The sequence below is a fragment of the Blastocystis sp. subtype 4 genome (assembly GCF_000743755.1).
Source record: "Blastocystis sp. subtype 4 strain WR1 chromosome Unknown seqid_0001, whole genome shotgun sequence".
Lineage (NCBI taxonomy): Eukaryota > Bigyra > Opalinata > Blastocystidae > Blastocystis > Blastocystis sp. subtype 4.
This window is the reverse complement of record NW_014569546.1, coordinates 18,483-32,477: the sequence shown is the minus strand read 5'-3', so window position 1 is coordinate 32,477 and position 13,995 is coordinate 18,483. Positions and strand designations below refer to the sequence as shown.

Here is a 13,995-nt window from a genome sequence, read left to right as displayed (position 1 = left end):
AATGGACGTGAACTGCAACCAGTCAAGTGTTACTCAGTCTCGTGTTTCAACACGACAATTAAAGGTCCATCATTTGATATGATGAGATATAGTGAGTTCGATGAACGAGATATCTATTCTGATGGTGAGCTTGTAGAAGACGATCCTATTCCTATTGTTAGTAAAAATCCTCTATTTGTAGGAAATCTGGTGAGTGATAACAATAGATGGAATCGCTACAACTAGAAGGATGTAAGGTGATATTTGTTCCTATTATCTCCTTCAAGCTGACACGACGATTGTTCATCACCAAAGTGCTTAAACAGTTTACATCGTTGAAAGTGACTCTGAATTCCTTTTTTCATGTTCAGACTACTGTTCAGTCCCTTCACGAAGACATCAAAACGATGGCTTCTGAGATCGTGTATTTGGAGGATAAAACATCCATCTTATCTCGTCAGTACGATTAATATAATCATTTCATTAAGAGTTCAACGACAACGAGATGAGATGAAGAAACTACGACTTGAATTAATTACTGCCCAACACGGGGTCGAACAGTATCGTCATATTATGAAGAAGTACAACATCAATGATGGTTCCATCCTCGACAGGTATTATTTGTTCTTGTCTCATATTCCAGTCTTACATCTACGAATCAGCAACTACAAGATGATTTGAGTGCTCAGAAAAAGCAGGTCTATACATTGCAACAAGAATTGTATCATGTGACACGCGATAATGAAGCATTGCGCAACAACAACCAAAAACTTTCGAATTTAATCGAGCAACGGGCTACTACCTACCGTCTCTCTTCAGAAGATCTTTCAACCGAGAAGTATCAGCGGTCCACTAACCCACCAAAACGCAAGAAGGAGTCCTTGTGGAAGCGATTTATAAATGTCTTTCACAGAAAGAAGAAAATGAAAGCAACCCCACCAAAAACTGTCAAAGAAACTGGAGTAAAAACATACCGAAGCGCTTCTTCGCCTATTGAAGAGACTTACATGGAGACCTATTCCAATACCATGTACCAACCTCGAAGTCAAAGTGGAGATCCCTATAATCTGAAAGAGAATATCCGACTGCTAAAAAGGGCATCACACAAATCAATGGGTAGAAATAGTTTTAGACCCATTCCAACAAGTCTTTCCGCATCGAATGTTCGTTCTGTCACCGATAGAGTGTCCAGGAGTTCCGGAGACTCTGCATACAAGCATTCTATTGATAGCACAGATCTGGACGATATCAATGGCTTTCAGAGTAAATCTAGTTACAGTGATGATGGAATGGTACGGCTTTGATCGTGTTTGTTGAATTCCCGCGGGAATAGTTGTTTGCTTGAGTCAGAGAGCATATCAGGAAAGACTTGCCCAGAGGAGATGGAATCGATTGAAATCCTACAAGAGATTCCACCTCTTGTTCTCAAGAACTTGGGAGATCGTTCTTATGAAAAACGGAAGGCTGCCGCGTCTGAGATTGAGAGTATTGTTCATCAGATGCACGTAAAACCTGATCGGAAGAGTTAACATTAGGATGCGGGAGATACCGAGCGAATACGGAAAATTATTGGTGTTCTCAGTAATGGAACAATCAAATCAACAAATCCCAATACAAAAATGGGAGGATTGATTGGAATTGCCTCTTGTGGAATTGGAGTGAGTAACGATATTAGCAACTATATTTTCCTGTTACTTCCTCCGGTTTTGAGCTGTTTTGATGACGAAGATTCTCGTATCCGTTTCTATGCTTGTGAAGCCTTGTATAATATCGTAAAGGTGTCTCGAGGAAAGATTCTGGAGTTTATGAATGAGATTTTCAGTAGTTTATGTGAGTTGTATGCCGATGTTGATGTAGAAGTCAAAGAAATATCCTATATTACTTTACAAGTGGTTTCATTAACTGTTTAGGCAGCTTCTCTGCTTGATAAGTTACTCAAGGAGATTGTGACTGAGATTCAGTACTTTGATGTGGAGAAATTCGTCCCGTTGATGAAGCAATATATTAATGACAAAAGTCCGCACATCCGACGTCTATTGATCTCTTGGGTTGATGTGATGGACAATGTTCCAGGCCTCGACATTCTTGACTTTTTACCAGAGTTTTTAGATGGTTTATTTGATATGTTAAGTGACCCACATCGTGAAATCCGTCAAGTAGGTCTACAGACTGTTTACCATATAGGAAGCTGATGCTCTTCTTCGAACACTTCTATCTGAAATCAAAGAGTCTGATCCAGGTGATGTCAACATTAACTCGATGATCAATACTGTTATTTCCCAAACTCACAACAAAGACAGGTTTATCCGTCTAACTGCAGTATCATGGGTGCGTGAGTTTGTTTTGGTGGGAGAAGAATGGGGTCTTCCTTACAGTCAACTTCTTGAAGCTCTCTTACCATGTCTCAGTGATGAAGAGGAGGAGGTCCAACAAGCTGCAGAGGGTGCATGCAAAGAATTGATGTTGAATGTGATGCATGAAGTATTGAATCATGTGTAGTTCCAGAAGTGTGAATATTGTACCGACTTGGATCAATTGAGGAACTTGGTGTGCTCTAGTCTTCTAACAACATGCAAAGCAACGATGCTAATTGCCATTGAGTTTACTTCAATTCTCCTTTCTCATACGCCCGCTGCATCCGTCGGAAAGTCTCAACTCGATGTATTGACACTTCGAAAGAATTTGCTCAAGGCACTACGCGATGATCATGAGCAGGTCATTGAAGAAGTGATTCGTGTTCTTCTACAGTTGGCAACGATTGGAAATGAAACAGAGGGAGTCATTCGTGATATTCTGAGAGTGATTCACAATACCCGAGGTTTTCTAGAAAACCGCGGTTCTTTTGTTATTCGGACATTGTGCAAATATGAATCAGCTGACATCGTTTTCTCCTGTCTCGCATGTAGTTTGATTGAAGATGATCCAGAATTCAATTCTCTGGTAGTTCAGTTGATGGAAGTGATTCTGCTAACAGGAGAGGAGACAGTGTTTCTGCGTAAGCGTCTTCGTGGATTTGCGTACTGGACACATCAAAAGAGTGAAACAGATAGTCGTTTGTTTGATGTTCTGTTTCATGCCTTTTGTTGTAATTCTGTTTCTTGTTTAGCTCTCTGTTGGTTCACTGAGGAGTACCAGATCGCTGAAAGGATTGTGGATACTCTTTCATCACATCCGCTTTCCATGTCTTTTCTTCTTCAAGCTGATAAGTTGATAAAACTCCTTGAAACTCCGATATTTGTTCATCTTCGTCTTCATTTAGTTGATAGGGACAATCCTACACAGAAGGCAATGTGGCGGAGTATCTGTGGTTTTTTGATGTTCTTACCGCAAGTGGGGAAAACAAACTGTTATGATACATAGTCTCCTTCATACCTTGCATTGTCACAACGTTTGAAGGATCTTGGTTTTCTTCATATGATTCTCAATCGGTTAGGTGAGGAAAGGAAAACATTATCGAAGGAGGATCAACAACGGGTGGATATCTATCTAAAATCGGCTTTTCTTTGTGAGTGACCAAAGTTTGCTCTGTTTGTTACACATGTTTTTTCTCAATGGGGAGATACTCGAAGGACAAAAGAGTGGCTGTGATATAGTTTATTTATTATATAGGACATATACTACCGGAAAGCAAAGGAAGTAGGTTTCCGTGCTCGATCTGCTTTCAAGCTCCTCCAGATTGATGAACAATATAATATTTTCGAAGGTAACGCGTTTTGTGATTGTTGTCAACTTCTAGGTGTCAAACGGGCTGTCGATCTCTGTGCTGCCCCTGGAAGTTGGAGTCAAGTCTTATCAAGACGGTTATATAGTGGAAGTGATGGAAATAAGGACGTGAAGATTGTTGCTGTTGATCTGCAAGAAATGGCTCCTATTGAAGGTGTAATCCAGATCCAGGGCGATATCACATCAAAATCAACATCCGATGAGATAATTAATCATTTTGAAGGACAAAAGGCGCAGTTGGTGATTTGTGATGGTGCTCCTGACGTGACGGGTCTTCATGATATGGATGTATATGTTCAGAGTCAATTATTGTTATCAGCTCTCAGTATTACAACTCGAGTTCTGGCCGAAGGAGGTACGTTTATTGCAAAGATCTTCCGTGGTCGTGATGTGACTCTGTTGTATGCTCAGTTGCGTGTCTTCTTTAAGGAAGTATCCTGTTGCAAACCAAAGAGCAGTCGCAACTCCTCGATGGAGGCATTTGTGGTTTGTCGTGGTTTTTCTATTCCTGAGGGATTTGATGTGAACCAGTTCTCTCTCAGTCTCTCGGGTGTTTATACACCAGATCAGTTCCATAGTCAACGAGAGGCAGAAATCGTGCCTTTTTTGGCTTGTGGTGACTTAAGTGGTTACGACAGTGATCGTTCCTATCCTTTAGTATTAAATGAAAATGAAACATTTACATATCATGAACCTGTTCAAAAACCTATTCATCCTCCTTACTATGAGTATTTGGAGATGAAGAAGAATTGTACGAACTAGAGTGTTTGTTATAAGAAATACTTTCTAAAGATCCTGCAACTGCTGATACAATTCCTTCACTTCATCACTGCGATAGTAATCGCTTCGAAGCTTCATCACCTGAAGTACATATTGTCGATCCAGAGATAGGATATCTTGATCTTGAACATGACCCTTCAAAATAGAAGTAGGAATAGATATGAGATGGAGTAATTTCTTCATCACACGCACAAAGATATTCGCAGACTCCATATTCAACTTCAATAATGTCTCTTCATAACAACTCATATCCAGTTCCAATAATAGAATTCCAGTATTACTCACTTTTTTAATCTTCAATAAGGACTCATAGAAACAATGTTGGAACTCCATTAAGAAGGCTTCTGCGTATCTAATAAAGGATTCTTACTCTGTAATGTCTAAGGATATGTATTGCTCTCGATTACCTCCATCCAATGCAGTCTCAACATAGTCAAGATGTCGTTTTAACCATCCTGTGACAGCATAACATTCATCTGAAGCACGAGTGATACCGATATTCGAAGGAGGTTGATAAGTATTGTTCTTCCCAAAGCAATCAAACAACTGATTCAAATATAATTCACTCTAATCATGATCTCTGGTATTCAATTCAACTTGACGTAGTAATTCTTGTAATAGTCCTGACACCTTCTTCTCCACAACCACATACATACTCCTCACATGAATCTCACATACTTGCTCGTCTTCTGATCCTTCAGGTACAATTGAACGGATCTTGGTAAGATAGTTCTGCTGGACACAATGAACTACACCATTCAAGGTTTGAATCTACAATTAGGATTCATTTCTTTCCCTACTGTATCCAATAACGATGTGTTGGGTGGATTCACAGTTCCTCCAGGAAGCACAGTAGTTGGATATTCCCTACCATTCACCATCATCACAGTATCTAGAATCAACTATGAATCATTTCTCTTCATTATTCTGACGCTGATATAGTCAGTTATTGCTTTGAATAGGACTTCTGTTACAGAAGCAATCATTCCATTCCCACACTCCAATCTTCGTAAACGACGTGATGTTAAGGAGTTCATAATTATCAAGACAATGGATATCTATAGATCTAGAAGTTGTACTGAAGAGCTCAATGATGACAATTGGTGAGAGACATCCAGTCACTAGTTCTTTAATTATTGTGGCAGAATCACCATCAGGAGAAAGAGATTTCAAAGCATTACGTATTTCAGCTCTATGAATTAGAATTGGTATTCAAAGAGACTTTGTTGAAGAAGGAGTAATAGGAACACTCATATTGTTCATAATTACATCTTGATATGCTGTACTTAGAGCAATGAGTTCATCATGATAGTATTCACTCAAATTGTTTGAAAATGAATTGTTCATACTCTCACGAAGAGATTCTTCTTCTCGTTGAATTCGTTCAGTATGTCCAATTAAACCTCGTTCTTTCACACGAATAGAATCCAGAATTACCGTAAGATATTTCGAAGATCCTTCGTATACCTGAGCTAACAACTACACTTAAAATAACCTTCCATTCGCAACTTCAAATTTATCTTCTTTTGAGAGAGTTACAGCATTGGAAATCATATCGAGAAGGAATTGTATCTACAGGAGAGGAGATACACAATTTTGTACACCAAGAGTTTGATCATTGAATACACGATCGATCAGAGATACAATCACCTGACATACCACATCACGTTCAAAAATTTCATAAACAGTATCAACTTCTTGTTTGAACAAAGATGTCAGCTGATTGAAATACTCAATCATGTAAATCACATAATCACCATACAAACGCTATAATTGAATTATTCACTTAACATATCACTTCTGCATTTAACTGAATCTTCTCAAGTTCCTGTTTGATTCGTTTGAGACTAATATGAGTGTAGGTCTGATACACACCCATTCCCTTCTGGAAAGTAGATAAACAGCTTGTGATTTGAGCTAATTGCTGTAACTAGATATGAAGAATGTGAAGAATTGGAACATCATTGGTCATAGTGGCTTCTTGAAGCGATTCAACTAGCTTATCAACAACAGACTGAACGCGTTTATTCACACGCTCAATCACAACACTGTATTCATCCTTGTCCAAACCATCACAGAGAGAAACCACTTCTTGGAGGGCGGGACTCCCTTCAATTAACTGCTCGTTGGATAGAAGCATTTCACACATATGATTCTCATCTTCCTGGAATCGAAGGAAATTGGAGAGCAACCGCTGTGTTTTCTGAGCTCTCTCTTTCTTCCTATTATCTCACCGCATTGTATCTACCTGTGCAGATAGAGACTGGAGAGACTGACCCACTGCAACTGAAGACGACGAAACCGAAGTATATCTAGCAATTATCATCTGTATCCAATCCATACTTATCATTGATCATATTGTAGTTGCTGACTAATCCATGTAGTTTTTCAACGAGGCCATCACAGTCACTTTGCAGTGTTTGCTCTATTTATCGGTCATTTTTGGTTACTTCATACCAGCTTCTTTGCATTTTCTTGCTTGTTCTGCAATCATCTCTTCGACTGTAGATTGAACCTGAATTACTTGTTTCTTTGCTGTATCCAGAACTCCTCGAATTCTCTTAACATCCAATGTCCCATTCCAATCAGCTGAGGGCTCTAATCACACATAACAGCATATCATAAGATTCGTACCCTTTAACATTGCAGCAGCAGTTACGTTATCCATAAATGTAGTTTCACTAAACTCTCCTTCAAAGTCTCTCCAAGATAGCGTTTGTGCTTGACGTTGAGCTCCTAATGCAAAGATTCGACTAACATCAGCCATTGTTAGTAGTAGAGATGATTATCAAAAGCGGAGAATCAATGGTTATAGAATAATCCAAAGTGAAAACGAAACAAGATGTTGTGCTCTATTCATTTGATTCCCGTGTACATCGGTTCGTCCATAATCAAACATTGAAACCAGTTTCAATTATGAATATCGTTTAACATATGTGACAGGGAAGATGCCAATGTGACCATGAAGTCTTCCAGTCCACCATCCTGAGGGATGGGTCTGAAGAACAGTGATAATATCTCCTTTTCGGAAAGGTAAATCTCCTTCTTCGTCTCCATGGAATGTGTTTTTGGCTATTACTTTATGTATACTGTGTTTGTATGTAGTTTCTTCGTTGCCATCTTCTTCCTCCTCTTCTTCGTCTTCTTCTTCGTCTTCCTCCTTTTCTTCCACCTCCTCTTCTTCTTCCTCGTCTTCCTCGTCTTCTTCTTCTTCGTCTTCCTCCTCCTCGTCTTCCTCCTCCTCGTCTTCCTCCTCCTCGTCTTCCTCGTCTTCTTCCACCTCTTCTTCTTCACCCAAACTATCTTCATCCACCTCTTGTTCATTGGCCCATTCAAAAGAATTAGATGCATCACTTTCAAACCACATAGGATACATAGGTGAGGATGTAGTCGGAGCTGCAGAGGGAGATAGCGAAGGAGAGAAATCATGATCTTCAGGAACCGATGAAACAACAGATTCTTCTCCATCAGATAATGCTTCTACCGCTATTGGCTTGGATATATCGACATTCTCCTTCTTAACATACTCATGGAATGGGACATACTTGGGAGCTGTTTCCATCGAAGGAAGCGAAAAGGGAAGAGAAGGAGGTACATATGACTTTTCAACGTCTTCACCCCGACGAATTCGCCCAATCACATCTTCCAACTCATCCATTATGGCTGAAATAATATCTTCACCAATGTTGTTGCCAATCGCAGCAAGAGCATCATACTGACGTTTCACCATATACATTTCACAAGTTACAAGTGTTGAAGTCTCAAGCATCAATAAACGAGATCCAGAGTCAATAAAGGTGTCAAATACACCAGATAAAAAGGAGGTATGCTCTTTGAACATCCCTTTGTCATGAGCTGCTTTTTGACGAAAATAATTAGCCTGTGATTTTTCCCCTTTTTGCTCATACAAACTAGCCTTTTGAACATGCGATTCATAATCCAACATAATGTTCTTCCTGACTTTCCATATAGAGTCGATATTACTTGTCCCTGATTTTAGTAAGGATTCGATTCTGGCAATAACTCTAACACGTAAGATGACAGTGATAGCTCGTCTTGTCTCATCATATTCCTTTTGAAACACATCATGGAGGTCGACAACACTTTCCTTATATTCCTTCATGATCATCGAATCGATCGAGGTTGAAGTATTGACGAACGTATACATTTCTTTACCCAATTTTCGATTGGTTTCACTCCATGTATTCACATTCTTCACCAGATTCTTACACTGATCCACTAAAGCACTCAAACTCCGCTTCAATTCATTGAACTGTTTATACCGCTTTTCAAGGGCATCATCAGGTGGTAATGTGGACTTACCTACAATCAGATACTCCTCCTGAGTACCTTACCTGCTGCGTGTTTCATCCTTTGTGTCAACCTTCGTTTCTGATCCTTCAGCGATTGAATGAGAGATGGCATTGTGAATTTGTGTTATTTATCAAACAAAGGATGAAACCACACCGATTAAGATATCTGTGATTAGTTTAATCATCCTGAGCCTTCTTAGCCTTATGGAGAGCCGCACGACGACCAGTACCCCAGATCTTCTTCTGGTGATTCTTCTTTTCCTTGAGCATCTTTCTTCCCTGACGAGGATACTCCTGGATTCCAAACTACCCAATGACCTTTCAAATGCGAATATACTCTAGCCAGACGGTACTTAGCCTCAAACTTCTTCACGTCATTGATGCTGTCGTAGATGAGAGCAAATCCAGTTGATCTACCACCTCCTATTCTATAATCATCTGACGTCAATCCTTTACCAAAGGCAATCTGGAAACCGAAGAGAATGATGCACTTATCGTCAGCAACATTGTACTTCTTAGCCAGAGAAGCCTTGAGCTCATCCTTTGACACAGAAGCACGCTTGGGATGAATAACCTCAATCGTCTAGAGTTTAGGCCAGGCTAGGAGGAATCAACCATCTGACGACGCTTCAGCAGAGGATTTCTCATAAACTTTCTCACACGAATCGTAACAGCAGCCTCAGACATATTCAACCAGTGTAGTTGGGTTTTCTTGAGAATGGAGCACCAGTAATTTGAAGGTATTGATTATTATGAAGTGATGTTCAGTGATCCAACAAACACAATATCCAATGACCTCAGTTTAGTGCCTATGATGTCTGGAAGAACTGCGGTAACTTCGACTGGAACTTCGGTCACGATGATGACGATGTGAATGATGTGAACGAGAACGAGAACGAGAGTTTGAATCTCGTCGGCTTCGATGCGTGCTACTTCTGCTAACTTCTCTTCTATCATCTCTTTGCGAGCGACTCGTAGGGCGAGTTTCACTCGATTTGTATTCCTCTCGTTGATCAGGACGTGATTCATGTTGTTCAGGACGCACATCGCGTGGGGCAGAACGTGGACCACGAGGATCAGACCAGGACTCACGCGGATCCGAAGCTACAGATGACAAAGACTCAGCCGGTTTATTTGCCAATTTCTTCTGCAGTCGCTCCAATACAGATCCCATCTATTCATGAAAATCCCCTCAAATACCAACGCGAGCCTCAATTCGCTTATTAATGGATTCCTCAGCCTTCTCATCTAAAATAACAAACCCTCCCTAATTTTCATTCTTATTATCATTTCTTACAGCTGATACTTTGTACAAAGGAGGGCGATTACGCATTGTAGCAGCACCTGGACCATAGGCAGTTGGCTGAATAATGGGACCGTTGGAGGGGCCAACACGAATTGGACGACCACCTAAAAGGATACCATCCAACTTCGTTGCAGCATCGGCTCCTTGACGTGTCTGAAACTCTACAAAGCCAAATCGAGTTCCTAATGGTAACGAGACATCTACAATCAAACCTGCATCAGCCTTTAAACCCATTCCTTCGGTAGCGATTTTGGCCAAATTAATTACTCCACACGTTCCAAATACTTTAATGATCTGATCTTCAACAATCTATAGATAAATGAGAAAATGAACTCAGACCGAAGGATGAAGATTTCCAACATATACCGTTCGACTGATCTGCTCCTGGAATGCATTTTGCTGGAGAAGCATAGGCTACAATTGACAACTCAACAACACACCAACATCTACCTCCGTTGATGGTTTTGCATTACTTAAAACATTCTAAGAAATCAGTTCCATTCAATTCATCCAACATATTGATACAGAGCACCAGCAAGCTGAGGATTGATCTTTGTAACTTGATTATATGCTGAAGGGTCAGCCATAGGATAAAGAACTTATTACAAGAAAACAGAGACAGAAAACTGTTTCGCAAAACAATCGACTCAAACCGCGGGAATTATCATCGTTCAAATCAAACTCCAACAAACAAATCACTTGTTGATGGAACAAGCTAAAGCATACAACACTTCACAATCAGTATATAAGTTCATTGGCATCGAACTTTCAAAGAAAATGTGCTTGTTATCTGGAGTTACTTCGCACAACAGATCTGCAGCCACGTCTGTAGACAGAACAACAAAAGGAATAGTCTGCAAATCACCTTCGCTTCTTGCAGAGGCTGAAAGAGACGATCCCATTTTCAGACTATTCTGGAGAATTAAATCCTACACCAATAATCATCAAATGGCAAGAACCTACATAGATTTCTTCTTTCTTGATTGCTTCTTCCAAAGACTCACAGTTCTTTTTGTACCGCTCCATGCGACTCTTTATATGATCGGCAATATCCTTTCATACCAAATCACCTGTTCTCTGGAGTTCCTCCTCCTCTGGGGTTAAAGATTGCAATGAGTCACTTATCCCAGCAATCCCGCGCCACGATAGAGTCGTTAAGCCTTGTACAACTTCACGCTTTACATAGAAGATTGATATGAGAAAGTCAATACTGTCGCTGATACGTCTTGATAACTTAGAAATCACTGCATTCTCGTCCATAGGATTCATCGATAGATGCTTAGTAAGAAGAAAACGTAATATCTTGTCAGAGAGCAAGGTTATGAACTAGAGTTTCATGTATTTAAAATCAAGTACTCTCGTTTCCTCCACATTGGTTCCCTTAGGTAGAGAGTCTTGGACCCATTTGGAGAAAGAAGCTAGACTCATTCCATCAATATAGTCTGATACACATGTTGCTTCATTCTCAGACACATCTCTCGCCTACATCCCACTAAAGACAACCCAAAACCTCAAACCTTCATGAATCGTACAAATCCCTCTATAAAAACGAAAAGTCAACAAAAAAGAAGGTGTGGAAAACAAAAATGCTACAGCATTAAACAATAAATTAGTGCGCTCGCTTCTTCTTATCGGAAATACGAGGATTCACATTCAGAACAGAATCCACAATCAGATTCATCATCTTCTCGTAGTTCTCTTCATAGTCCTTGCTACAAAATAAAAACCCAATATTCCAACATACTTAAGAGCCTCAATTTGCTTATCCGTCTCAGCGCTAAGTTCCTCGACCTCCTTCTTCGATCCGGCTCCTGTGGCCTATCCAATCAATCTCTCTTTCTCAAATCAATACCGCTTCCTTCTTCTGTTGAAAGGCAGCTTCCAACTCTGCGCGATACGAATCAATCTCTTCCTTGGCTTTCACACGGGCTTCAGACATTGCAGACATTCTCACTAGATACACCGTTAGAGTTACTCTCAATCACCATGATTCCGACCTACTTTGCTTTGCCTCTTGCTCAATCGCAGCAGCCTCTTCTTCAGCCTTCTTCAGCTTTTCAATTCCCGAATATCCGGCGCCAGACATTATTTGATAAACCAGAAAGACCCTAGGGACAAAATGATTCTATTTCATGAAATAGGGAAACCGTGGAATCCGAAGGGAACGGTTTTTCAGGTCTACCAGCAGATGTATTAAATAAATAGATATCACTAGTAGAATTAAGTGGATGTATCGACAAACTGAGCACAATGTACTGTCCATTTTTCTCTGGCAATGACCTTTTATATTCATACATACTGATCACAACCATCAACTACCTCTTATTATGTGTTCTTCTAGAGATACACGAAATGAACAAAATCAGAGAAATTTCTGGAATTCTTTTCAAAGTACAAAATGATCTCAACGAAGAAGATTCTCGAGGGATGCCTATTAGCTGTCGCGAGAGATGCTTCTGAAAAATGGGATTTGTATATGGAAGGAGCTGAATATTCAGATGTTGAGAATCCTGCACTTTCAAAGGAAAAGTATGCGAAGATGGAATATAATCAACATCTTATTCCATTGTACAAGTTGGCTGGATATTTGTGTGTGAATCTTCGAGCAGGACTGACGTCTGTGTCTGCTAAAGCAAAGAAGAAGGAGGTTCCAACCGCTTTGGATGATTTTCCTGGCTTTCCTAGAAATGTTGCTCTCTTCACATCCAAGTTACAAGAATGTCAAGAGCAATGGTGGCTAGATATCCGGAAGCGTGTTGCACATACTAGCCTTGTGATTCGTGACAAGCGGTATATCAGAATTGCTTCAACAGATTTAGTTATTGGAGATATTTTGTTTGCTTCAGCAGGTGACATTCTAAGTGCCGATGTACGTATTGTCGTTTGCTCTCCAGGAGCTGTTATCGATATCTCATCAATTACCAATATTCCACACGATTTAAAGGATTTACAAGAACAACCAAGTGATCTCAATCCATTGTAGATATGAGTAACTCTGGTTATCGATAGGAGAAGTAGTAATGTGGCACCAGCTCACTGTACTATATTGGATGGGCTTTTTTTCGGGATTGTGATTAAGATAGGCTCGGCGACATTGTATTGTCAATCACAGAAGAAAGGGGAAGAAGAGGGAAATCAGCCTGCAGTTGGATATAAACAGTGTATTTATAAATAGAATAATACTGTCAAGTATCCATTTGTTCTGAAAGATGGAGATCGACTCGTACAGAGCTTGTGTTCTCTCGATTGCTATCCTATTGATATAGATGTATTTTTAATCGTAAATCCTTCTGTATAGCGTTTGCTGTCTTTATGTAAACTTAACTACATTGTCATCTCACTTTCCTATGGATGTGAGGGAATTACAGAGGAGTGTATCAGTCAGTTCTGTCTTCACGGGATTCATGTGATTCTTTGTCGGGATATGGATGTTTGCTATGATGTAGACAAGATAGATGGATGTAATTTGTAGCGGGCAATGTGGATGCCAAAGAATGGCTATACGAATGTGTCTTGTCAAGATATGGATACTGTGGAAGGAGTGGTTTGCTCGTTTATGAAGAGTAATGAAACTGTCTTGGGTCTTACAGTTCATCCCAGTCAGTACTATGGTATCTGTAAGATATTGAAAGGGTGATGGTGCATAAGGATCATGATTCGTAGGAAACATGAGAAGCGGGTACTATTTATTGGAGGAAACTGCTTTGAACATGTGACGGCTATTAATGTCGCTAATGTGACTCTGGTTTACTCGACTGCGAAGGATCTCTGTAAACTAAAGGCTCATGGAATTCTCTTAAAGAATTCACTCTTCTCGGTGGTTCGTATTTTAGCACTTCTCTCTACAGCCTTCTCTGTGAAATGTAATATATTTTACTCTGTTTAACAAACACA

At 40.0% G+C, this 13,995-nt stretch overlaps 9 protein-coding genes across 9 annotated transcripts; 3 read left to right on the top strand and 6 right to left on the bottom strand.

Moving 5' to 3' along the window:
• Window positions 1-1,361: 1,361 nt before the first annotated feature.
• On the top strand, window positions 1,362-3,339 carry JH06_0015 (putative vacuolar protein 14; the record flags this gene model as incomplete). Its single annotated transcript, XM_014674773.1, has 5 exons — window positions 1,362-1,484; window positions 1,515-1,832; window positions 1,890-2,135; window positions 2,164-2,448; window positions 2,479-3,339. 5 exons carry the CDS (start codon window positions 1,362-1,364, stop codon window positions 3,337-3,339), a joined length of 1,833 nt encoding a protein of 610 aa, XP_014530259.1.
• Window positions 3,340-3,530: 191 nt separating this feature from the next.
• On the top strand, window positions 3,531-4,464 carry JH06_0014 (putative ribosomal RNA methyltransferase; the record flags this gene model as incomplete). The annotated part of the gene is made up of 3 exons (XM_014674772.1): window positions 3,531-3,557; window positions 3,589-3,682; window positions 3,716-4,464. 3 exons carry the CDS (start codon window positions 3,531-3,533, stop codon window positions 4,462-4,464), a joined length of 870 nt encoding a protein of 289 aa, XP_014530258.1.
• A 24-nt stretch (window positions 4,465-4,488) lies between these two features.
• Window positions 4,489-5,519, bottom strand: JH06_0013 (exocyst complex component 5; the record flags this gene model as incomplete). Its single annotated transcript, XM_014674771.1, is given in 6 exon segments — window positions 4,489-4,834; window positions 4,853-5,049; window positions 5,080-5,112; window positions 5,161-5,253; window positions 5,283-5,384; window positions 5,415-5,519. The coding sequence occupies 6 exon segments, from the start codon at window positions 5,517-5,519 to the stop codon at window positions 4,489-4,491; spliced, it is 876 nt and encodes a 291-aa protein (XP_014530257.1).
• A 448-nt stretch (window positions 5,520-5,967) lies between these two features.
• On the bottom strand, window positions 5,968-6,839 carry JH06_0012 (hypothetical protein; the record flags this gene model as incomplete). Its single annotated transcript, XM_014674770.1, is given in 6 exon segments — window positions 5,968-6,054; window positions 6,073-6,249; window positions 6,281-6,412; window positions 6,443-6,700; window positions 6,731-6,794; window positions 6,826-6,839. The coding sequence occupies 6 exon segments, from the start codon at window positions 6,837-6,839 to the stop codon at window positions 5,968-5,970; spliced, it is 732 nt and encodes a 243-aa protein (XP_014530256.1).
• Window positions 6,840-7,396: 557 nt separating this feature from the next.
• Window positions 7,397-8,907, bottom strand: JH06_0011 (hypothetical protein; the record flags this gene model as incomplete). The annotated part of the gene is made up of 2 exons (XM_014674769.1): window positions 7,397-8,805; window positions 8,838-8,907. 2 exons carry the CDS (start codon window positions 8,905-8,907, stop codon window positions 7,397-7,399), a joined length of 1,479 nt encoding a protein of 492 aa, XP_014530255.1.
• Window positions 8,908-8,972: 65 nt separating this feature from the next.
• JH06_0010 (ribosomal protein S24) lies at window positions 8,973-9,482 on the bottom strand (the record flags this gene model as incomplete). Its single annotated transcript, XM_014674768.1, has 4 exons — window positions 8,973-9,101; window positions 9,133-9,218; window positions 9,252-9,378; window positions 9,411-9,482. The coding sequence occupies 4 exons, from the start codon at window positions 9,480-9,482 to the stop codon at window positions 8,973-8,975; spliced, it is 414 nt and encodes a 137-aa protein (XP_014530254.1).
• A 63-nt stretch (window positions 9,483-9,545) lies between these two features.
• On the bottom strand, window positions 9,546-10,688 carry JH06_0009 (splicing regulatory glutamine lysine-rich protein 1; the record flags this gene model as incomplete). Its single annotated transcript, XM_014674767.1, is given in 7 exon segments — window positions 9,546-9,712; window positions 9,729-9,969; window positions 10,000-10,062; window positions 10,093-10,410; window positions 10,468-10,515; window positions 10,552-10,584; window positions 10,617-10,688. The coding sequence occupies 7 exon segments, from the start codon at window positions 10,686-10,688 to the stop codon at window positions 9,546-9,548; spliced, it is 942 nt and encodes a 313-aa protein (XP_014530253.1).
• Window positions 10,689-11,710: 1,022 nt separating this feature from the next.
• JH06_0008 (vacuolar ATP synthase) lies at window positions 11,711-12,187 on the bottom strand (the record flags this gene model as incomplete). The annotated part of the gene is made up of 4 exons (XM_014674766.1): window positions 11,711-11,813; window positions 11,846-11,919; window positions 11,954-12,054; window positions 12,103-12,187. 4 exons carry the CDS (start codon window positions 12,185-12,187, stop codon window positions 11,711-11,713), a joined length of 363 nt encoding a protein of 120 aa, XP_014530252.1.
• A 312-nt stretch (window positions 12,188-12,499) lies between these two features.
• JH06_0007 (putative ATPase) lies at window positions 12,500-13,987 on the top strand (the record flags this gene model as incomplete). The annotated part of the gene is given in 6 exon segments (XM_014674765.1): window positions 12,500-13,080; window positions 13,111-13,246; window positions 13,277-13,369; window positions 13,400-13,543; window positions 13,574-13,734; window positions 13,750-13,987. The coding sequence occupies 6 exon segments, from the start codon at window positions 12,500-12,502 to the stop codon at window positions 13,985-13,987; spliced, it is 1,353 nt and encodes a 450-aa protein (XP_014530251.1).
• Between the last annotated feature and the right edge of the window lie 8 nt (window positions 13,988-13,995).